At 39.0% G+C, this 23,157-nt stretch overlaps 2 protein-coding genes and 3 pseudogenes across 2 annotated transcripts; 2 read left to right on the top strand and 3 right to left on the bottom strand.

Moving 5' to 3' along the window:
* Positions 1-1,193: 1,193 nt before the first annotated feature.
* tppp2 (tubulin polymerization-promoting protein family member 2) lies at positions 1,194-7,536 on the bottom strand. Its single transcript, XM_067499194.1, has 4 exons — positions 7,373-7,536; positions 6,040-6,231; positions 5,419-5,572; positions 1,194-1,478 (listed from the first exon to the last, which is right to left on the bottom strand). Exons 2-4 carry the CDS (start codon positions 6,228-6,230, stop codon positions 1,287-1,289), a joined length of 537 nt encoding a protein of 178 aa, XP_067355295.1. The 5' UTR covers position 6,231; positions 7,373-7,536; the 3' UTR covers positions 1,194-1,286.
* A 1,378-nt stretch (positions 7,537-8,914) lies between these two features.
* ftr84 (finTRIM family, member 84) lies at positions 8,915-12,543 on the top strand. The gene is made up of 7 exons (XM_067499721.1): positions 8,915-9,844; positions 9,961-10,056; positions 10,187-10,420; positions 10,651-10,807; positions 10,880-10,936; positions 11,121-11,174; positions 11,275-12,543. The coding sequence occupies exons 1-7, from the start codon at positions 9,272-9,274 to the stop codon at positions 11,811-11,813; spliced, it is 1,710 nt and encodes a 569-aa protein (XP_067355822.1). The 5' UTR covers positions 8,915-9,271; the 3' UTR covers positions 11,814-12,543.
* Positions 12,544-14,613: 2,070 nt separating this feature from the next.
* On the bottom strand, positions 14,614-16,601 carry LOC137123217 (ecto-ADP-ribosyltransferase 5-like; annotated as a pseudogene).
* Positions 16,602-17,530: 929 nt separating this feature from the next.
* LOC137123943 (ecto-ADP-ribosyltransferase 4-like) lies at positions 17,531-20,046 on the bottom strand (annotated as a pseudogene).
* On the top strand, positions 19,311-22,608 carry LOC137123216 (uncharacterized; annotated as a pseudogene).
* Positions 22,609-23,157: the final 549 nt, after the last annotated feature.

Here is a 23,157-nt window from a genome sequence, read left to right as displayed (position 1 = left end):
TCAAATTTACAATGAGCTAATATTTTCCATGAAATGGTAAAATGTCTCAGTTTCAACATCTGATATGTTGTTTATGTTCTATTTTGAAAAAAATATGGGTTGGCAAAAAATTATTATTTAAATAATTTACATTAATTAATAACAGAGAGTGTAACTTATTAGATCATTTATTTATCATACTTTCTGTTCTAGCTTAGTTTTACCCTAAATGGAAATATGTAGGCATAGCTAAAATTGAACAGCAATGACTAATAGTGAACTAAGGACAAAGGGGGTTTTTGAGATTGAGAGATTTGTTAAAAAAGGCTTCTCATTTTAACATTTTTGGACTGATATATTCTTTAACCTAATTGGGAAGGATAATGAGGGACTCAACCGCCTAGATTTTTAGATAAGTACTGTGCATGCACATACACTACAATACACTAACATGAACTATGTTTGCATAATTTCGGATACAGTATTTGTGGAGACTTAAACATCAACTTTTCTAAATTCTATTTTCAGCCTTTTTTATGAAAAGAAACATTATTTATAATCAATCGATAATAATAATCAATGTAAAAAAAAACTAAAATGAAGCATAGAGAATCCGAGCATTATGTTGTCAGTGAGAAAGAAAGAAATACTTTCTACGTACTTTTTATGTTAGTATGTCCCCCCGTGTTCTTCAGTGCTTGTTACATTTCATGTATCTAAGAAAACTTGGATTCAGTGATGTGAATAGCTTCAATGACAGGAATAATAATGTGCACTGGTTCATCGTGTAGAAAAAGCCACATAAATACAAAGTGGTTAGTTTAAAAACTGAATGAGGCACCACTGACACTGTGTCATCTTTTTGAACTAGCTAAGCAATCACCCCTACCACCAACAGATTAGCAGATTATAATAGCGCATTCACATCTTCAACTGCATCAATATTAAGGCACAGCAAATGACAAAGTTTCTATAAAGCACATTTGGTACAGATTTATTCTTTGTTTCCTAAAGAAAACTGAAAATATACCGAGCAGTATTAGTTGGTCATGCAACAATCCATTAAATTTCTGTGTTTACACCAGGTACAGGAGGTGTATTTGTGATCTTTATATTATTTGCAGATTATTGAAGTTGTTTTTTTAAGCTTTCCCTTCCCGCTAGCTGTCCATGATTCAAACGATGACATTCCAGTAATATCATTTTTCTGAAGCCTTTAGTACATGTGTATTTTTTGTAATATTTTTTTATTACCCTTGCTTCAGGATATCGAAGAAGCACTAGTTTCTCATAAGCTGTCAGCAGGGTTATGCTTCTTTCACCTTTTCATCATAAGTACCACTGCCCTTGTAAGCTGACACATAGCCACTGGTGTCTGGGATGTCCTCACGTCCCGCTTTTCCTTTTCCTTTGCCTGTCCCGTCGAATCGCTCTTTATGTGATCCAGTGTACTTGGTGGCATCGGTCAGTCTGTCCACTGCTGCTGCCTTTGCCACTTTCTGAAAAAAAATTAATAAAATCCCTTTGACGTTAATTACTACACAGGAAGAAACAGACAGTACAGTACAGACATCATACTGTATGTTCATTCATGTGAGCATCTATACATTTGATCTCCTCTGCTCTTTTACTTTGCTTACTTTACTCCTCCTTGTATTTCATTTTAACATCTCTTTCCACCTTAATAAAGGGTGTTTTTTTACTGTGAAAGAATGCAGATTTAAAGCAGTAAAGAAATTAGTCTAAAGCTTTTTTGTTCCCAAGTGCGGTATAGTAAAGAATGATACCTTAGCAAAGAATAAGCCCTACATAATCTAGGATAAGGATATATGCATAAGGATATTTTCAAGGATATTTTCATGCATATGCACACATGGTATATTCAAGCTAAGTATGTACATATGGACATGGTATTTATGTGTATACGTGGTGGTTATGTATATACCATAAGTGTCTGGATCACCAACTTCACTTCCCCCTTCAAGACTTTTATTTTGCAGCCACTTCCTGTTCCTGGTCCCGTCACATTTCTTACCGCTTTACTAATCACCAGCAGTTAGTTTCACCTGCTTTCGCCACTCTGCTTATGTACCTCCTCAGTTCCCTCACTAAGCTGCCAGGTCGTCTGCTTTCTCAACGCAGCGTTGCTATTGGTTCGTCATGTCTACGTTTTGATTATGCCATGTTACCTGTATCAAGGACTTCACCAAATGAATATCCACTGAAGCTTTTTTATGTAGACCATTTTTGGACCAAGACACTATCAAGTATCAAGGACTCCGCCAAGTAAATATCACTGTAAGAATTCTCATGTTAAGAACCATGTTTGTGTCACGTAAGAGATTTATGGAATCCAGAATATGAGTGTGTTGCACTATATCACCAAGGAGTTCTCTTCACTATCAGGGATTGGAGATTCACCACTGCTATGTTCCACACGTTCACTACCAGGCCTGTTTCTGTGTTATGGATCCAGACCACTACATCTTCCTCAGTGTCCCCCTCCTCCCACCATTTCCCTACCCTGTAGTCAAGTAACTCAACCCACCCGCATCTCAAAATTTTTGTCTACTCTACCAGGACCATACTCCACTCTTATCCATAAGAACTTTGCTGACTCTAGTAAGTTTTGTTTTCATGTTCAGACACTATGTCCCACAAGTCACTGTCAAGATGCTCATAATCTTGTCCTGTCTCATAAACTGGAGTTCCACACCATCTAGCGAGTCGGAGGACTTACTACATCTCCATCCTGTTTTGCCAACTATTATATATAGTGTAAAAAAACTTATTTTAAACTGAGTAGTTGTGTCAAGCGCCTTATTGGGTCCAGCCCCAAAACTAGTACCTTACAATACGTGTAACAAACTATGGATAAATGTGTGGGCAAAATATGTAAATAGATGCATGCTTAATATTGTGGACACATCCTGAATAGCTATAAATATGGGGTGGCTGTAGCTCAGTTGGTAAAGGCAGTCGTCCACTGACCACAGGGTGAGTGGTTCGATCCCCGGCCCTGGCTATATGTCAAAGTGCAAAACAGCCCATTCCCCGCCCCAGCTGTGCAGTGCCGGTCCAAGCCCGGTAGAAATTGCGTGCGGTGTAAAAACGTTGCCAAATCAACATGCGGACAATGATCTGCAGTGGCAACCCTGAACTCATGGGATAAGCTGAAAAGACAAAAAAAAAATAAAAAATCCTGAATAGCTATAAATATGCTCACTTGCACAGTGACAGGAACAGGCCCAAGGCCACTAATTTCCATAGGATCATTCATGGTCTCTAAAGGCAGGTGCACACTTAACGATGGTAGAGCTGTTCTGTGTGAACAGTCCAATTTAAAATTTTAGGATCCAGTCAATCTCTGAGGTTTTCTGAATATGACGTTGGTTAGTGATGAACCAGGAGGGAGACCTACATTAATTAAAGCGTTACACTCAAGTTAGCTTTGTTTTGCCTTCCTTTCCCTGTGTAGTCTGAATTATCCTCACCTTTTCTCCCAGGACTATTTCATTCTTTGTTCTTTTGCAAGAAAATTCTACTGTTGTTAAAAGGTGACAATTTGTTTGCTGCCATGTTTCCTTTCAGTTTCATATCTACAACTTCCAGTCATTTGTAATTGTCAAGTGTGTTACCCGCAGAAAAAGCTGAAATCTACAATTAAATAGACTCAGAACAAGCAATCAGTGAATCAGTGAATTTCATGCATGTCTATTATCGACATCAAAAACTGAATCAACACTCTGTAATGTTGCCCAACTATTACTGCCGACAGTATTCTGTTTTGTGACACTTTCTCTGAAAAGTTTGAAGTCTTTTGAGGGTTGAAAACTCAAATTTTTGTGGTGCGATGAGTATCTCTCACTAGATCTTATACTGTTCAAACCTGTCCTGCTGGAGATGGGTGGCCCTGACAAGGTGTCACGTTTTTCAACTCGAAAGTTCATGGAAGCTACATCACAAAGGCTTAAAGACCTTAAAGGAACATGTTGAGATGGGATTACACATGCTACTTACCTGTTTTTGACAGGAAAAAGCCAACAGCACTGCTTTTATGTATGTTTTTCAAAAAAAAAAATTGATTTCAGTATGAACCCTATTGAATAATTTTTCCAAATGTGCCAGACTATTTTGAGTGTGTGCCCCAGTCTCACCTCCTGAATACATTTTATCTAGATCCACCCCTGATGATACATGACATGTGACACCCAGTCCCTCCACAGTCCCAAATGAAGCCTTGCCTCAAAGCCTGAGTTGTTATCTTTGATTTTCACGTGACTTATAGAAATCAAGGCCTTGCTTTGCTGGAAGCACATGACCAACTTGTTTGGGGCTTTGACTGGCTTAAGTAAAGGCTGACACTCAACTCCTACCAAAGCAGGAGGGGTTCTGTCAAAAACTAGAAACAGCCTGAACATCAACACTCTAGTCAGTAATCAACCCCATCATCAGTTACACAAGCCCTGGCACATGTTACATAAACAATCTTACTGCACACACAACGTCTCCAATGTTAATCATAACTGACATCTGTCAGTGAACAGTTCAGCATTACTAGCTGCTACACCTCCATAATAACTGCTGTGCAGCGTGGGCCTTGTGATGGACTGGCCTGTTTGCAATCTAGCATTTGCCCACAAGATGTCAGAAGTCTACAATAGGCTTTTAAATGAGGCATTTGGGGAAACTAGTGGCTGTGAAACCTCGAAAGTTCATCTTAGTTACTACTTTATACAAAAAACAAAATGCCTGGCAGCTGTGTTGCAACTAGCTGGTGGACCCACCCCCTGGTAATGTAATTTGGTAATTGCAGAATAGAATGTCATTGAAAACCAAGATAAAATACATTAAATTTCTTTTTTCCTTAGACAGAAATGGATACATGCTGCCATCTGTTTACCAGCAGCTTGGTGGCTGACTCAGCACTAGCTCCCCAGGACCTGCATGTGGCCTCCTATTGCTCCCTGCAGTGGGATGGTTTAAATGCAGAGCTTAAATTCCATTGTACGTGTACACATACAGGTACTTAATGACGACCAATAAAGCTTCTAAGTGTACGTGTCATAAAATCAACTGTAATCAATGCTGGAGTGACTACCAGGCACACAGTACAGAACAACATAAATGTCATTACAGTTGCTGGGTTTTGATTGGTTTTAGTGGGTGTGTTCGTTATGTTTGGACACCATGACTGAGGTTCTTGTGACATTTAGTGGCTTTACACCAGCATTCTTTTTTATTTTTAGTGAGCACTTATATATATGTTTGAGCATGTGTGTATATACCTACTTATGTATGTGCATACTTTTTAAGCACTGTTGTTTTTTTATTCAATTTCTGCCTAGGTAACTTCTTATACCTCGACGCATTGAGTCAATTCCTTTTATGTTGGCACAAAAATGTTCTGCATGACACTGTAGCTAATGAAATACTCACAGTGACTCCAACGTTGGCAGGCTCCTTTCCAGCAATGAGACCATAGAGTTGCTGAAGTGCTTCCTCTTTGCTTTTGCCCTTGAAACGCTTTGGAGCCAACTCAGTCAGAGCCTGGTTGAACTGCTCAAACGTGAATACACGAGCTGATTTTGCCCTAAGGAAACACAATGTGGAAATGCTTGCTGAGGAAAGTAATACACCTATGCAAATAATGCTACGTACCTATTTTTATATGAATATTGTGTATTGCCAAGAAGCTAACAAATTATACACACAGCTTGATTACTGTATACTGAGATATACTTAAAAAGAGCAACTTGCTGCATATTGATATTGATAGCTGTACATATTAATGAAAGAAAAAAATAATTTACAAAGTCAAACAAAAACACATCTGGAAACAGTGCTGACTATGCTAAAGGAATTGTGTGTGCTTGTACATAAATTTTACCACACTAGATGACAAATCATTAATTAAAAATATTGCTCCCTCAGTCACAGTAAAATAATTAATAACTGAAGTATGATTATTGACTGACCATTGCAACCGCAGACAATACTTTATTGTGGCTGTTTAATGTGTTATTTTAATATTGTGATGGAGTCTGAAGAAGATCTCACTTGAATTTGCTGAAGACTATGTCAACATCTGTGATGGTGACGTTCTTGCCATCAATAATGTGACAGTCCTTGCAGAGCTTAGCAAAGTTCTTGCCATTCATCTCCTTCCCTGTGGCTTTGGAGTCTCCATGTACTGCAAACTTCTGGAAAGAGGTCTCCACCTCTGCTAAAGACACTGAGCCCTCGGCCATGCTGAGATATACATGCAGTAGATTAGCATTTGTAGAATCAGTGTGCAGGCAAACAGAATGTATCAGATACAACTGACACAGGCTCACACGCAGTTGTTGCAAATGGTTACACTGACCAAACCCTGCATCCCCTAGTACCATACCCATAAAATGACAAAATACATTGTGAGGACATTCTGTGACAGTAAAGAACTCATGCATATTCTTAGTGACTCTATTAGCCGATTGATGGTCTCCCTGCCAAGAAACGTCTGCCATGATGTCAGTGAAAAGTTTCTCTCTCCTCTGCTTCTCTCTCTCATACACAATTGTCTCTATATAGTTGTGAGGACACTCTTTGACATAATGCATTCCCTTATCCCATACCAGAACCTTTTCAATCAAAACTAAACCCTGCCCCTAAACCCTTACCCTAACATATCCCTGCAATGACCTAATTCTAAAACCAAAATTTGTTGAGGAAATTTTGTGAGGACCAGCTAAAATATCAAACCAAACTTTGTCGTGCACATACATCTATTCACATCATCCCTCTTCTGTTAGTGGTGTTCAAGCTTTTCTCAGTGCAGTTAAATTGAATCATTTTAATTTCCTAATGCCTGCTGTGCTCTTTGATCTACTAGTGCATGAATAAACTTGCTCCTTTCCTTTCCCTTCTATTCAGTCTCTCGTGCACACACGTCCACAAACTAACCCATCACTTATTCTAATTGTTAGTGCTGTCTGCTGGTCAGGCTGATAGAATGTGTATACAGTAAATCTGGGCAATAAACAGAAACATGAAAACATGAATTACAAAAAGGCATTTTTAAAAGATTGCGGAAATCATACATGCATAAGGTTCAGTAGCAGCTTGGCATAAATTTCCATTACGTGGGTGAGCAATTAATTGCTGGCTGGGTAGTTTGGAATAAATGATAAAAAATAAAAATAAACCACACACACTAACAACTGTACCAATTTTCATTCTTTTTTGTTGTCTTTATGAAGGGCTGCATACACTTTGGGGGATAATACTGAAATACTCATTAATAACGGGGCATAAACAGAGACATATAGTACTGCAAGTGCCCCTAGCTGTATTGCTGTTAGCACCACTGCATGAACGAGGATGCCGAGTATCCCCAGAAAGTAGAGTGTACCTGCTGATGTAGAAGGAAGGATGCTGTGCAAATATTCAGGAAAATCCTGATTTGTATACAGCCGCTCGACTTCTTTGTCTTCCTCCTCCTGTTTCTTCTTCTTCTGCCTCTCCTCCTACCTGCCACTCCCAGGCTTTCTCCCAGTGACGACAGCAATGGAGAAATACAGAGAGGCAGCAGGAGAAGAGAGGGGAGGGGGAGAGGGAAGAGGATGGGAGGAGGGAGAGAGCACGGACCAGCACAGTCAGTGACATCATGCGCCTCTTTGGGATCCGTCTTGTTAGTTCATTAGCTCATCTGTGAAGACTTGCTTTGCTTGAACTGATCATTATTCTCATCAGTTTGGTTCATTATATGTTACTATGTTATGTACAGTAGCTGCTTCATAAACACAGATTGTTTTTTCTTTTTTGTTGTAATGATAATTGTTATTCTCTCTCCAGAATCTGCACCACTGGACTCAGCGGTACTATGCCCAGTCTCTTCTCCCTTCTACTCTCTGTCATCGCACAAAAGCACTCTTGTCTGGACAAAGATGAGAGAGGCTCTTCAAAAGACAAAGAGCACTGACAACATAAAGATGACACATTACAAAAAGCTTACCATCATCTCAGTTTCACATCATTCGAAGTGAATATCTACAGAGCAAGTTATTTTTCATACTACAGTACAAACACAGACCATTCTAAGGTCATTTTTGTGCCTAGTAAGGTTTCCCACTGCTCAGATGTCAATTATCCATTTAAATACACCTCAGGAACATGACAAAATTCACATAAAGATGAAATCTTAAAGATGAAATCATGATGAAATTGCAGATAATTTAGAGGATTAAAAGAGCTATATTCATATGAAAAAACATGTCCTCTAGTGGATGAAAAATGGTCCTGCCTCCCATTTGTGATTGTAGTTTAACTAAAACTGAGATTAAACTTTAAATCAGTTAAATGACTCTGTACTCGTAACATCCTTAGTTATGTCATTTTATATTCAGACAGGTGATTAGAATTTGATACATAAAAGGTCGAGAAAGTGATAACAAGTTCGAACACATCCTTTTCAATTTTCTTTATAAATAACACATTGTGCCTTTTACATATGTTAAAATCCAACATTTATTTATTTTTGTATAAGCATTGCTCCCTGTTACTGCAGCACTTTCACCTTCAGGTTTCAAATGTGCACCTGTGGGAACCCACATACTGATACTCTGCATTTTGTTCACAGTTTAAACAGAAAAAGTTGTTTTGACATCATGTACCATCATGAAACATACTGCTCAGTCAAATGGAAAGCTAATGCTTTTGAAGGATTATGTGTTCGCCTTTGTAAATAACAAACAGTACAGTCAATTCCTCATCTGTGATAAATGTCGGTGTTAGGGGAAAGTTAATGAAAAACAACAGAGGAGTTCTTTCATGAACAAGTTGTCTGTTTTTCAACTGGCAGACCCACCTGCCATGTTTTGATTAACTTTGTTTTGTGAACAAACAGCCATGATGAGACGTTGTTGATTCTTAAAATAAGGTATATTCATTCATATTCATGGCTAGTGCACTTTAGTTGTTAGTTTGCTGACATCCTGACATTATTGTGCTCATTTACATGAAATTCCGGCATCGTAAGCAGAATTTTCAGACCTCAGGACTTTCACTTGGATGCTGGGCAAAGGTTAAGTGGGAAGATATCACTTGTCTGCTTATAGTAGAAACAGAGCATTCTCTTTAAATGTCAGGAGAAAACATTGTCTCTTGTTCGAAAAGGAGTTGTAGAATCACAGGTGCCTGTGCTTGGACTCTCTGGACTTTATACTGACTGCCAGCACTTCGCAGTCTCGGAGTTTACATATAACACAAATTTCTACAAATTATTTTGAGGATTTCTCATATTTGACTGATCATGGCTGAGTCCAGTTTCCCTTTGCCAGAAGAGACTTACTGTTCACTGTGTATGGAAACAGTGAGGGACCCAGTCACCATCCCCTGTGGTGACACCTACTGCCTGGAGTGCATCAAGATCTACTGGGACCAATTTGAACACATGGGTGTGTTCAGCTGTCCCCAGTGCCGCGCAACCTTCACCCCACGGCCTGCGCTGAGACGTAACCTGCCTGATGTAAACCGCGAGCCACGGCGCCAGCCTCAAGAGTTCCCTCCCTTCCCCTACATGCACCGTGAATCCTTCTGTGATTTTTGTGTTGGCCATCGCAAAAAGGCTGTAAAGTCGTGCCTCATGTGCTTGGCCTACTACTGTGAAACGCATGTCAAGCCTCATTATGAGTCGTCCACATTCAAGAGACACAAGCTGGTGGATGAGACGGGCCATCTGGACAGGAAGATCTGCCCCCAGCATGAGAAAGGCCTGGAACTGTTCTGTCGCTCAGACCAGATGTGTATCTGTGTGCTGTGTACAGTACGAGAGCATCGCAGTCACAACATAACATCAGCAGAGGAAGAGCGCATTGAGAAACAAGTGAGTCTGAGATATTTGCTTTGCCATTTTTGAAATTTAAAACCTATTAAATCATCAAAAAAACCAAGCCTTTACAAAAGCCTTCTACTCATCATGATTGTATGTTCTTCGATCAGAAAGTCCTGGTGGTCACCCAGTCTGAAGTACAATACATCATTCAGGAAAGAATGAAGGAACTGCAGGAGCTCAAACATAACGTGGATGTTCTAAAAGTAAGAGGAGATACAGACTTAGCACATGTAAAGTAATGCATTGTTTGTGTAGTTGCTGGTACTGTAAGTTGGGAGGATTGAAAAATATTTTGTAGCTGAATAGTTCTAACAAAGTGTTGTCCCTTTGCAGAGCAGCGCCCAGCGAGCACAGACAGAAAGCGATAAGGCCTTCCACGAAATGCTGCAGGCAGTGGAGCGCTGGAAGGCTGAAATCAATCAGATGATAATGGCCAACATGCAGGCTGCAATGTCACAGGCTGAGGGCTATGTAGACCGCCTGGAGCAAGAAATACTAGAGCTACAGCGCAGAGACGCAGAGCTACGGCAGATCCTCGAAACTGAGGACAACATTCACTTTCTGCAGGTGCTGGGAGGTCCTATAGAGATACTATTAAAAATAATATCTTTTGAAAATCTCCCTACAAACACTGCTGCTCTGTCATGCATTCCGACCAACAATTCGTTCTGCTTTTCTTTCTCATGTCATGTAAATATTTTAACAAGACTCTTGAGTTCAGTCAGTCAAGGTTGGTCAGTCGATGCTACTTCTTAACCTGTCCTCCTAAGTTGGTTTCCTATTTTGCTGCTGAGCAGAATTTTCCAACCCTGTGTGTTCCACCTGAGGCCATGGTGCCCAAAGTGCTCATCAACCCTCAGTTCTCCTTTGGAGAGATGAGCAAGACAGCTGCAGAGATGAAGGAACATGTGGATGACATCTGTAAAAAGGAACTGAGTAAAATCTCCAAGACAGGTTTGTTTCAGAAGATAATGTTAAAACAATATGAATTTAATATGAAAACCTAATAGTGTATCATCTTTACAGTTAGTGAAACTCCGGTGTACATACTTTTGCCAAGAAATGGGGACAAACAACATAAAAGTAAGTGTCAACTGATTTATTAAAATTTAACACCAGCTAGTGGTATTAATGTTGTGGCTGATTTTAAAGCACATTAACATACAGACTTACTTAAAATAATTTTTCTTTTTGGGAAGGGGAATGCTTTACTACATATTTTACATACATATGTAAAATATGTGACCATGTTTTCTTATGTTAACAGTTCCTTCCAGAGTAGATTTTCAGGAGCCAAAAACCAGGACAGACTTCTTGAAATGTGAGCCGCTTCAGTGCCTGTCACTGCTGTAATGAAACAAAATAACATCTAATGTAAAAAAGTATATTTATGCTGTACTGTGTACTGCTTTCTTTTTAAGACTCCTGCAAGTTGTCCTTCGATCCAAACACAGTCTATAAAGAACTGGTCCTGTCGAACGGAAACCAGAAGGTGAGCCGAAAGAAGACAGTCCAGTTCTACCCAGATCACCCAGACCGCTTTGATGGCTTCTCCCAGGTGCTGTGCGCGGAGCCTCTAACTGGTTTCAGATTTTACTGGGAGGCCGAGTGGAGCGGAGAGTTTTCCATCGGGGTGGCCTATAAAAGCATTAGTCGCAAGGGGAAGAATTCTCACAGCCTGCTGGGATACAATGATAAGTCTTGGAGCCTCCTCTGCTCAGACTCAGGCTACTCTGCCTGGCACAACAAAGTAGACCGAGACCTTCCAGATGCCCCCAGGGCCACTCGAATCGGTGTGTACCTGGATTATGCAGGCAACACTGTGTCCTTTTACTCAGTCTCAGAAACTATGGCACTTATCCACAGATTCAAAGCTCAGTTCAGTGAACCTTTGTTTGCTGGTTTTGGTGTGGGCTCCTCTGTTACCCTCTGTCAACTGAGGCAGAATCCCAAATCTTAGTAAGGCTTGTAAAGGCTATAGTAGTATTAGGTATTTTGTTACTGTCTGCCGCATTTAATTGTGAACTTCTATGTAGAGCAGATTTCTATGTGATTGTAACCACATTCTACATGCTCTTAATGTATATGATCAAATGTCTCTGTGATTTTCACATTAGTAACAAAAACCCAATATAAAGACTTTATAATAAACTGGTCAATGTATCTAATGTGTAAATAAAACATAATAGGTACATTTATAAGCACTTTATCATATTTAATGATGTACAAATAAATGTTATGTGCTCTCTAATGTGTAGTTTCATTATTGTTAGACCTCTAAAGACATCATAAACGCACTTCAAATATACCCAGACAGTTGATAAACAGTTACATTTATAGGGCAGTTCCTCCATCCTGCAGAGATAGAGAGGAGGTGGGACAGATTGTTGGTAATGCAACATACTAGATGTTTAGTAAATCCTGAACGACCCTTTCCTCGTGCTGTTAGACCTGTATCATTACCTCTGGTCCAGGGCATTTCAAAGATCTGAAATTTAAAAGCATGTAAAATCAATCAGCAATAAGACGAAAATAATATCAACAAGATTCATCATCATTGCTACTTAATATTAATACAAAGTATGTACATATTTGTGTTTACTGTAAATGTGCTTCTTTGTGATGCCTGTTTTACAGTGCCTGACAAAGATCTGTTAGACGGACACGCTGCTTTGTGATTAAACTTGCTGAGAGCTTTGAGTGCAGTGTTGATTTTTCCTCTCCTTTCTTAGTTCACACAATTTGCAAAAGAAATTAGGTCTAAATCTGCTTTACATGTTGGCCATGTAGTTTGATCATGTTCAGGTGTTGGCTGTGAATCAGCAAGCTACAAGACAAATTTTAGCGCCTGCTATAGAGCAAACTATAAACTATATACAAATTGATTGTACCAGTTTTTGTGCCCCCTGCTAACTAATGTATAAACACTGTTGACAGCAATATACAGTTTAAATGGACTGTAAACATATACTGAGATCGAACTCCCATTACACAGTGTGTTGACTCAATAACCTAAAGCATCACCAGCTCATCAACAAATGAAAAATTACAACATATATTAATTCAGCTGTGTTAATATAATGATGGGAATATGTATATTTTCAAACAAACTGGTTTGTTTGGAGGGCTAAATGTAGGGGGTGGAGGGCAAATGCAAACCTGCATTGATACATAATCATTAGTCCAGATTATTTAGGTGTGAAATAGTCCACTAAAAGTAATTTCTGGGATATTAGATACAACTGTGCCTGGTTACTCACTGTAAAAGTCTGTGTCTACAAAGAGGAACACAATTTTCTCCAGAGGCATCTCCTGTAAACTGTAAAATCTGCTGATGAAACTTAGTTGTTGCATATAATAACGCTAAAGCCATGTTCTGAAAAAAGTAAGAGGGATATCTGAAGTAGAAAACAAATTATTCAAAGCAACCTACAAGTGGTTCAGTGTCTGGGACATTCAACTTGGATCAATTCAATTTAATTCAATTCCAATTTATTTATATAGCGCCAATTCACAATAAAGTCATCTGAAGGCACTTTACAGGATTAGGAACTGGGAATTGAACTGCTGACCCCTGTGGTTTGGAGTACAACCTGCTTTACCTCCTGAGTTAAAGCTGCCGCATTCGTGTTCTTGATTTGTGTCACACACAGTGATTTAAATAGGTGCATGGTGCTAGAAATGTCCACAGATGTCAAATTATTCAAAACGCCTAAAGCAACATTTCGTCACCTATTTGTCATGTTGATGAGTGTGACAGTATCTGAGCATCATTTCCATGTTAAGAGAAGACAGGATACACAGGTGACACATTAAAGACAATACAACTATAATCATCAGTGAGTCCAAACCATAGTTTTTTTCTGTTCTGTTTGAATGATCATATCACATGTACTCTGTGTTCAGATTTGATAACAACTACGAGGTTAATCTCATTTTTCCCACTTCTCCTTCCAGGTAGATTTTGATTGCAGGACTTGACTCTGAAGGTTGAATTTAAACAGAAAAAAAAAAATGAACACATCGGGTGCATCTTCACTCTCTGACACCAAGATTTTCACCATCGCCTCCACCACAGTCAACCTGGTCCTGAGTCTGCCCATCAACAGCTATACTGTGTGGCTGATAGCGACCGGAGCGGGAGGAACACTGGAGGCAGAGTTGCTCCCGCTCAACCTGGCTGTGTTTGAGATTCTCTTCTGCTTGCTTTCCAGTTTCCGGTTTCTCACCATGATCTTCACCTCAGTGGATTTTCTGTCGCTTTTTGCAAAGGCTTTTCTGTGGAGTGGTCGTCCTGTGCTTCAATGTTGTATATGCGTGGAGCAGTTTCTGGCTGTGGTTCACCCTGTGCTGTTCCTCAGATATAAACCACTGAGATACAAGATGACTTTGTCTGTGCTGACCTGGACTGTCATCATCGGTCTCTCTCTTTTTTACACACTCCTTTCCGGCATAAATTTTCTTGTTTACGTAGGTGAATGTGTGGTTTTAATGCTAGTGATGCTGTTCTGCTACTTCTCAGTCCTTGTGGCTCTGAAAAGACCAGGGCCCGGACAGGGGGCAAAGGGAAGAAGGAACAATGTGAAGGGAAGAGCTTTTCTTACCATATTAGTGATCACTGTGTCATTTTTGGGAACCTACTTCTTTTGGTGTGTGGTTATTCTTTCCAGTCTAAGCAGTTGGTCTTCACATTACAGGAAAGTCCTTACAAGAATTAGCACGACTGTCACTTTTGCCTGTGGGTTTATCCAGCCACTTCTTCAACTGCGAAAGGCTGGAAAACTATCTTGTCTTAAAGGTAACTGAGGATATGAACACCGAGTAGCATGTATGAAATAGCACAAATAATCATTTTGCTCAAATGAAATACTGTAGCTGTGACACCGTTGTTATCAATAAAACAAATGTCAGACAACCGGTGGCGGTTTTGTTTTCTTTGGTTACAAATTCACATAGATTTCACTTACGTAAAATTGAGCCTATCAAGTTTTTTAACAACTTACATGTATTTATTATTTACACACCAGGAGTCCAGAAACATAATACAAAAGTGTAATATTGAGATGCCAGCTTAAGTTAAGCAGCTGTTTGCGGGTTAGGTTTAATTTTCTTCTTCAGGTTTTTTTTTCTGACTGTCTTGCAAGGAATTTTTTGCATACAATATAATTCCCACCCAAGAAGTGACAGGTTCTGCTGTATGTGCTATATCCCTCTGGATGGCACTGTTTTCATCTTTTGATAGTTATGAGACTTGAGTCTTTAGACACTACACTTACGCAGATCAGGCATAACATTATGACCATCTGTGCAATTTTTTTGCTTTCCAATACAGCAGCTCTGCCATGAACTGTACTTTTACAAGGTTATAATTTCTCAGTTTTTAGGTTTAAACTGTCTTGAAACTCTTTTGGCCACTATATTTAAAATGAATGAATATGGAAACAGGTTTGTATATCAGTATGTTAAGATGTTAAGAATGTTAAGAATGTTAAGAATGATAAGAAGAGATGTTAAGAATGTTAAGAATAATTTCCTAAGGTATGAATCTGGCATATTTGCACTCATGCCTTTAAATCTTGCTTATTTGTAGTCTCTTTTTGCAATGACCACTTTTATAAACACATTATTATTTATTATTTAATTAATATTAATTAATTTATATTTTACAACATACTTGTTCAGCTTTTTTTTTCAGTAGTTACAAGAGGACTATAGTATGTACTTTCTTTAACACAATCCAACACTTCTGGCTATTCGACTGTTATGTACATTTTGATGTGAGTCAGATGGTCTTTCATTAACAAAGAAATACTGTATTTATTTGCATTTTGTCTATAATTATTAATAATAATAATTATTATTTTGCACACTGATATTTTTTCTTTTGGGATTTATCATTACTGAAAAGAAAACAGTTGTACTATTCAGTTTATAGACCACCTCACAATTCTTCTGGTTGGTTTTAATCTGTGTGACTTCAAAGAACCTCATAAGGAGGAATCAGTACTTCCCCTTCTTAGAGTACAGTGAGATGTCTGCTCCAAAGCATGTCTCAATCTTAAAGCATGATTTGGCTCCAAATTTATTAGCTTTGGGGTAATCACCTAGTGGGCTGGAGGTAAAAGTGCCAAATCTAATGTTCTTCTTAAGAACGTCTTTGCTGAAGTAGCTGTTGACTCTACAGTAGCCAGTGAGACTTGAGTTATTATTGTGAGCTTTAAGAGTTTGAACGGCACTAGTCAGGAAAAAATGAAGTGCGTGATACCTAAATGAAGTTTTGTAAGAAGATTTCTGTGTTCGAACTGCACTGTTGAAATCTGAATATATTTCTGGCTTGTCGAGAGTGTAAACGTAAATGGCCAAAATCCACGGGCATTCCGTTTTTTTTTTCTTCTTTTATAATGCTGTTCAGCAATTTCCCAAGCCTTTTTGAAATTACTGTCCATGTTTGTTTCTTTCTTGAGGTATTCTTTTGCCTTAGACTTCATTTTGTCATTACACCCATCGTACATGTCATCAACAGAGTTTTCAGCCATGTCCAGTGGAAGGCCATCATTTAATCCTCGTGGAGAAGACTGCAATAAAATACAGTAGTGCACATAACTTAAAAACCATATTACTGATACATATCTGTGTGCAGCAGTAACATTTTACATGCAACAAGTCCTCAGCCAGCAAAAAGTGTACCTACCATTGCAGTTCCCATAAAGACTCCATAAATGATTAGAACTGCTGCCCAAATTTCCATCATTTCCCTCTTCCACCAGAGATTCACACACAACTGTTATAATGTCTATCAACTACTGTATCAAGCGGAGTTTTGGTAAGACAGCACAGTCTGTGGGTAATAGAAATGATATGCTGCACACTGCAGCCAGTTTTAAATATTAACATTTAGTCTTGTGTTTACACACTTTTATATATGACAATAGATTTATTATACAGACACATGCAGATAAGGACTCACAAAGCTGTGTCTGCACTTGTTTTTTTGAGTGAACTTGTAGGATAATTGCATTAGTTATAGGTTGAAATAAGAAATGATTATTTCTAACCAAACATCTTATTTTATTTGTTTCACCATACAGTATGTGGTAAAATAGTTCACCTAATGAGTAAATGGAGTCCATCTGTATGTGATGTAATCTCAGTATAAATACAGCTGTTCTTTGAAGCTCTCAGAGGTTTGTTAGAGAACAGCAGGAAAACCAAACAGAGTCAGTGGCAACACTTAAAAATTGCTGTTCACAGATGCTCTTTTTTTGTTTGTTATTTATTTTTAATAAATTTACAAAGAGTTCAAACAAACGTCTTTCACGTTGTCATTATGGGGTGTTGTTTGCAGAATTTTGAGTAAAACAATGAATTTGATCCAATTTGGAATAAGGCTCAATAGAGATATAATACTGTCTGTTTATCAAAACCATTCTTTTGGTCTGCAATACCACTAATACTATTATTTATTATCAGATGTCTGAAATAGATTCTGGAATAAAATGTTCAATGGTGTAGTGGATACATATACAGTAAAGGTAAATGATGTTTCTACTGTACATTTAAGTAAAGACAATGCAAAAAAGATTCTGCAGTATTAAAGTGATATTTTGGAACAGCAATTGCTGTATTTAAGACGTTGTTTAATAGAGATTCTTTGAAAGCTTTGTTTGGAAATGGGTCTTTAATCCTGAACAATGAAAAATATCAACATATATACTTTCTCCTTCAAAATGAAACAGACATCTTTTTGCAGACATAGTTGTGTGAATCTGAAATCTTAAAAATCCAAGCAAAGACTTTGTTCATTTAAACTCTTACTGGTACACTTACATTCTCATAATGATCATAAAAATCTCAATATCTAATATCAGTAACTAACAAAATATTGTGCTTTTCTGCAGTTATTGCACACAGTATGTCCCTCGTGACAATTTCAGACACCACAAGACTAAATGTCCCATTAACTTATCATCATTCCTCTTTGATTCACTGGCTACTTTTCAACATCACCACAATGACCATCAGCACCAGCAGAGAACTCAGCACTGCAGCCACAAAACATTTCTGCTTCTGTTTTATAAGGACTAAAGAAATTATGATCAACAGTACAATACATATTGACATCCTCCCAAAGCTGCTTGCACTCCAGTGTGTTGAAGCAGCTGCAAAATGGGATTTTATTTGCTTTGGACTTAGTTTACAGTTTAAATCTCTCCTTGGTATTTGGGTGCTCTGTAGCCTGTAGACCACACTGTACCATGGGTCATTTGCCAGTACGTTGGTGACTCTAAAAACTTCATAGGGAGGAATCAGCACCTGTCCCATTTCATTTGTAGCCGAATAGTCTGTTATATCGGCACCGAAGCAAGTCTAGATCTCAAAACAAGACACATTTCCATTCAAATCAAACGACTGCTTGGCTGACGCTGCCAAAATGAAGGCTCCAAAACGGATATTTGTGTTGATGACAATGTGGTTGAACTGTTTCCATGTCCTGTGATAGGTGACTCTGCATGATGTCTGATTGTGAAGCAGAAGTTGAATGGCATCAGTCAGGTAAAAGTAGAAATAGTGAAACTTAAATCCATACGTGCTGTACTTTTTTTCCCCTGTTCTTACTGCTTTGTCAAAGTGTTGTTGAACATGTTTGCATTGGGTGTAAATGTCCAAAACTATAGCGTGCTCCTCTTTCAAGTGTTTGTGCACAGGTTTCTTTGCACGTCTTTCAGCTAAGGCCCAGGCAAAACTGAAGTTTCTGTTGAAGTGCCACTCAAACACACCATACAGGTCGATTACAGAGGCGGCTTCAGACCGGCAGCCTTCATACATGTCATCAATCGAATCTGCCGCCATATCCAGAGGTAAAGCACCAGTCTGCTGTGAAATAAAAAAAGACAGTTACAGTGAGCCAGATTAAAAATGACAAAAGCCTTTGAATAATTAGTGTAATTTAACAAAAAAAATCCAATCATGATCATAGATTATATCATCAACATATGAAACAGAGGCTAATTAGACTGTACATGTTTCAGTGCAACAAAAAGAAGGAGCTTTCATCTCACCTTTGGAGGTTGGAGTATTAGAAATGGGTCGTGATACAACAGGAACACCATGACTAGCAAAACACAAAGGGTTGCCCAGTTCCTCAGTGAAGTGGACTTGCCCGCTGCTTTGTTGCTAAACTTCATTTCTGAATGGAAAACAAAAGAGCTCTTAGATCTGAAATAGTTGCTAAACCAATAACTTTTTTTAACACCACGGTTAATCATCTTCTATTTAGTTGCACCGGCCACAGGCCACACTAAGTAATAACCAGGAAGTGCACAATATGTCATTGTTGTCTCACCCTTCAATAAGTATCTGCATATTCATAAATCTGATCGATTCCACTCACCTTTTACCTGCAAAGTGATCTCAACAGCAGCATGATATTCCTTTGAGGAAAATCGAAATGTAGAGAATGCGGATGCAGTTGGATCGAGGAAGTTCCGGCTCACAGCAGGTACAGGTGATCCCACAGAGCAAACACTTTTCTTCACCTTTGCTCAAATGCAATATGAATCTCACTTTGCGTGTGATTCTTATTCTGCATTCAGAGTTTCATGACGAAACACTTGACATGAGAAACTACAGTGCATCTACAATTTTCTAAGTTTGCAGATTTCTGGGTGTGTTTCTCGTGTGTAAACGAGCCCACTTTTGTTTGCATGGACTGAACTAACCAGGTTACAGTCGGCTTTCTCGAGAAACGTGAAATGTAAAATCAGCTCAGAGGCAAAGCTGGTTTCCAAGAACGGGATAAGGGATTAGGGAAACCTGATTTCTGCGAGGAGGTTTCTTTTAGTGGAAGGTTTCTAGCAACAAAAGGCTGCAGACGGGGCAGTGACGACTGACACAAATGTGTCATCAAAGTCTAAATAACAATAAGTCATACGTTCTGTTATCAGTCTACAGCCAGAGGAGCACAGCACAAAAATAAAAAAGGGTCAGAAAGCAGCAATCCATGCTTCCAAAATAGGTCAGAGGAGAAGTCAGACAATTCTTCCGCAGCACGTATCAACAGATTCCCATCTAACAGGATGCTTGGGAAAACGAAATTTGCCAGGAGGAGGTTCTACGTGTGGTAACACGAGCACGTGCTGTTCCAAAGCAAAGTCTCCTGTGACGACGGCTCAGGGAGACGACATGTTACCATAGAGCTGCTCGGTCACACAGAGGTGTGTAATTTACTGTAACAACTGCAGCAAAGACTCAGCAGGCAACGATAGATACCTCGCACATGCAGTGCCATAACTTTACCTGGGTTCAGATGACAATTTTTACCACGAGGGCCTTAAACATTTAAGTTGATTATTGGCTTTATTCAAACACTGTGGTGTTTTCCCACACCAGGAAACCAGAAGAAATATGAAGTTCACAGGAGTCCACCCCAGGTCCAGTTCCTCGATTTGACATGTCTTCCTGGGACAGGGGGAAAGGCCTCATCTCTTATCTTGTTGTTCTGGTGGGATTGTTGGATATTGGATATTTGTCGTCGTTTATCTAACACTAAGCTGGCGGGATGTCAGTGGATAGGTAGTCGACACTTTTGGTATTTTGCTTAGTGCTATGTTCAAAACAAAAAAAAAATTAATCTGGATTACTTTACTAAAATGAGTACGTCTGATCACAAATGGGGATTAAAACTGCATTATTAAAGTGATCCCAAAAGAAGAACAGGTGTGCAAGAGGTCCCAGCTTAACACTGTTAATACACTGCACATTGCCATCTACTGGATAAATAGTGTATCTGTTTCTTTTTATTTCAGAGTTCTGCTGAAGTTCTGACCCATGATTGCAGGTCCAAAATTACAGTTGTGACTGATAAATCTTTGATGCAGAGATGGGATTTCAGTATCAATCGTAATCAGGCCTGGAGCAATGCAGAACAAACAGCGAGAGAGCCTGCACGCAGATACATGGACAAACATCATTCAGTTGTCATATACATGTACACAAGTATTATGCTGAAAGCTCCCAGCCAAGACATAGAGACAGAAGAAAAGACTGGACAACAGCTCTGGGAGACATTTGAGTTTCGCTCCCTTTCTTTATCCCTAAGCGAAGCTGTTCAGATTCCGATGCACAGTCAGGTGACATGTTTAAGTACAAGTTACAGAACATAGACACTTTTAAATCTGACCGTTTCTAAGAAGGGCGTTCGAATCAGCACCTTAATATTAGGCTCTGACGAGTGGAACTTTACAGGGAAGGCTTCAAGACGTAACACGTTAATCAGCCTTAAAACAAAACAGTCAGGTTCTGGTTCCTCCCTATGAGGTTTTTAAAGTCGCGGGTATCCAGACGGACAAACAGAGGTGTAAAGTCATGTACAGACTGAGGAGCAACCTGAACTGTGTTTATGATAGAGAGACCAATGCATTGCATACAATATCTGCATCACCAGCTGAGGGACTGCTTATTGTTCCCATCACTTGTTATTGTATCCCTTCTGCTACCATTTGTCATTGTGAAGGCGTTAGACTACCATAAGAAAACTATTGTTCACAGAACGTCACACAGCAAGACATACACTGATGCAGGAGTTGTCATTTAAATTGCATGGATGAATTCTTGCCAAGCTGCACTCGCATTATGGCCTAGAGTAGATAATATTTTCATATGTTAAAATGTCATGCGTCACAAAGAAAAAAACTGCACTCCCAACTAACAGAATATGTACTTGTACATGTGTGTATGTACATTTTCACTATGTAACATTTGAAGAAGGTGAAGGCCATTGTCTTGTTAGTCTGCACACTGATGATGTGTTTTACACTGTGCTTTGTGAAACAGAATGGGGTTTGAGAGCAAAATGAGGAAAAAAGTATGTAAAGCAGTAATATATATCAGTATTGGTGTGACATTTATTGACAGGAGCTTGTCTTTGTTAATGGGTGTGTTACTCTTTGCTCAAATGGGCAAAATAATGTTTTTTCTTAATTTAGACGAATTCCGTGTGTGATTCACTTGTTCGGTTTGGTAGTTTGAGGTCACTGTGGTTAAGAGCTGCTTTTAGCCATGGACTTATCTTGCAAAATAGCAGTATTTTAATTTGGATGTACAGTACTGTTAAAAGGTCACAGGCTTCCCTTTTCAATAGGCCCTGTATTCCCCTGAGAGCAATGTTTTAATTGTTGCGTTGATATGTTGTGTTTTGATGAGTCATTTGATTGCTATTGTGGTGTATTGTTTTGGGATTTTTTCTTTTGGTGTTTCTGCTATGAAGGTAGAATAGATGAACAGGGTAATCAAGAGGAGTAGAGGCAGGTTTGCCTTTCTGGGCCCTCTCAGCAGTGGGACACTGGGTGTGGGTCTGAAGTTCAGGGAGATTAAATACACTCTATTCAGTAGAATCATACGGGGATGTAGGCACAGCCTTGTCACTTTGTAGTGGTTGCAGTAAACGAGATATCAAATCTTCATATTGTCTGTTATTTAACATATGTATTTTGATGGGCTGACCCCATATTTTGAGCTCACCCCCATGCTTACCTGTACAGGTGGTAGGTTCCACTTAGGTGAGAGCATAAAATGCAAGGTAGCTGAGTGAAGAAAGGGGAGGTTTTTTCAGCTTTGCTGTGAGGCTTTAATTTTTAAACAATTTCTTTTTTACTTTTCTCCTTTGTTTAATTTAAGTTTGGTTGACTTACCAGTCTTTTGGTTTTGCCTCTGTTTAGTTTTTTGTTAATGAAAACTGTATTTTTTGCATATACAGTGGCCTGCTGAGCTGCTTCTTCCACATCCCTTTTTCAGTTTGTTTTCCATTGAGAAACTACCCATAGAATTTTTAGCTCAATTGAGTAAAATTTTAAGCCTACTCAGACTTCCTGGTACAGTGGGTCAGGGGAATGGTGCCTGTAACCTGCTGCAGGGCCTAATGACAAGTCAGAGCCTGATTTCACCTGAACACTGAGCTTAATGCTCCCCCAACTGTTGACACACTTTACTGTGTATTGATAGGTGTGGAATGTGTGTATTTTACAAGTTAATCTTTGTCATAGTCATACACGCACATTCCTCAGGAAAATATCGTCACTTTTCAATGTAGTTTGATGCCATTGAAAAGTTTTCAGCTTCCTGTTTCTGACTAAAGAAGTGAAACTTTACTGCTCCAGGCCCGAAACATATTAAAAAAAACCTTTTACATGACTGCTACTTAGTTTGTGTACCGTTGTTCATCAAACAAAGATTGGACTCAAAAATTGAGCAGGATTTTGAAGGATGACATTGTGGCACCATGCAGTCAGGAGTCGTACCTACTGTGA

The sequence above is a fragment of the Channa argus genome, chromosome 3 (genome assembly GCF_033026475.1).
Source record: "Channa argus isolate prfri chromosome 3, Channa argus male v1.0, whole genome shotgun sequence".
NCBI classification, from domain to species: domain Eukaryota; kingdom Metazoa; phylum Chordata; class Actinopteri; order Anabantiformes; family Channidae; genus Channa; species Channa argus.
This window is presented reverse-complemented; position numbering and strand designations above follow the sequence as displayed.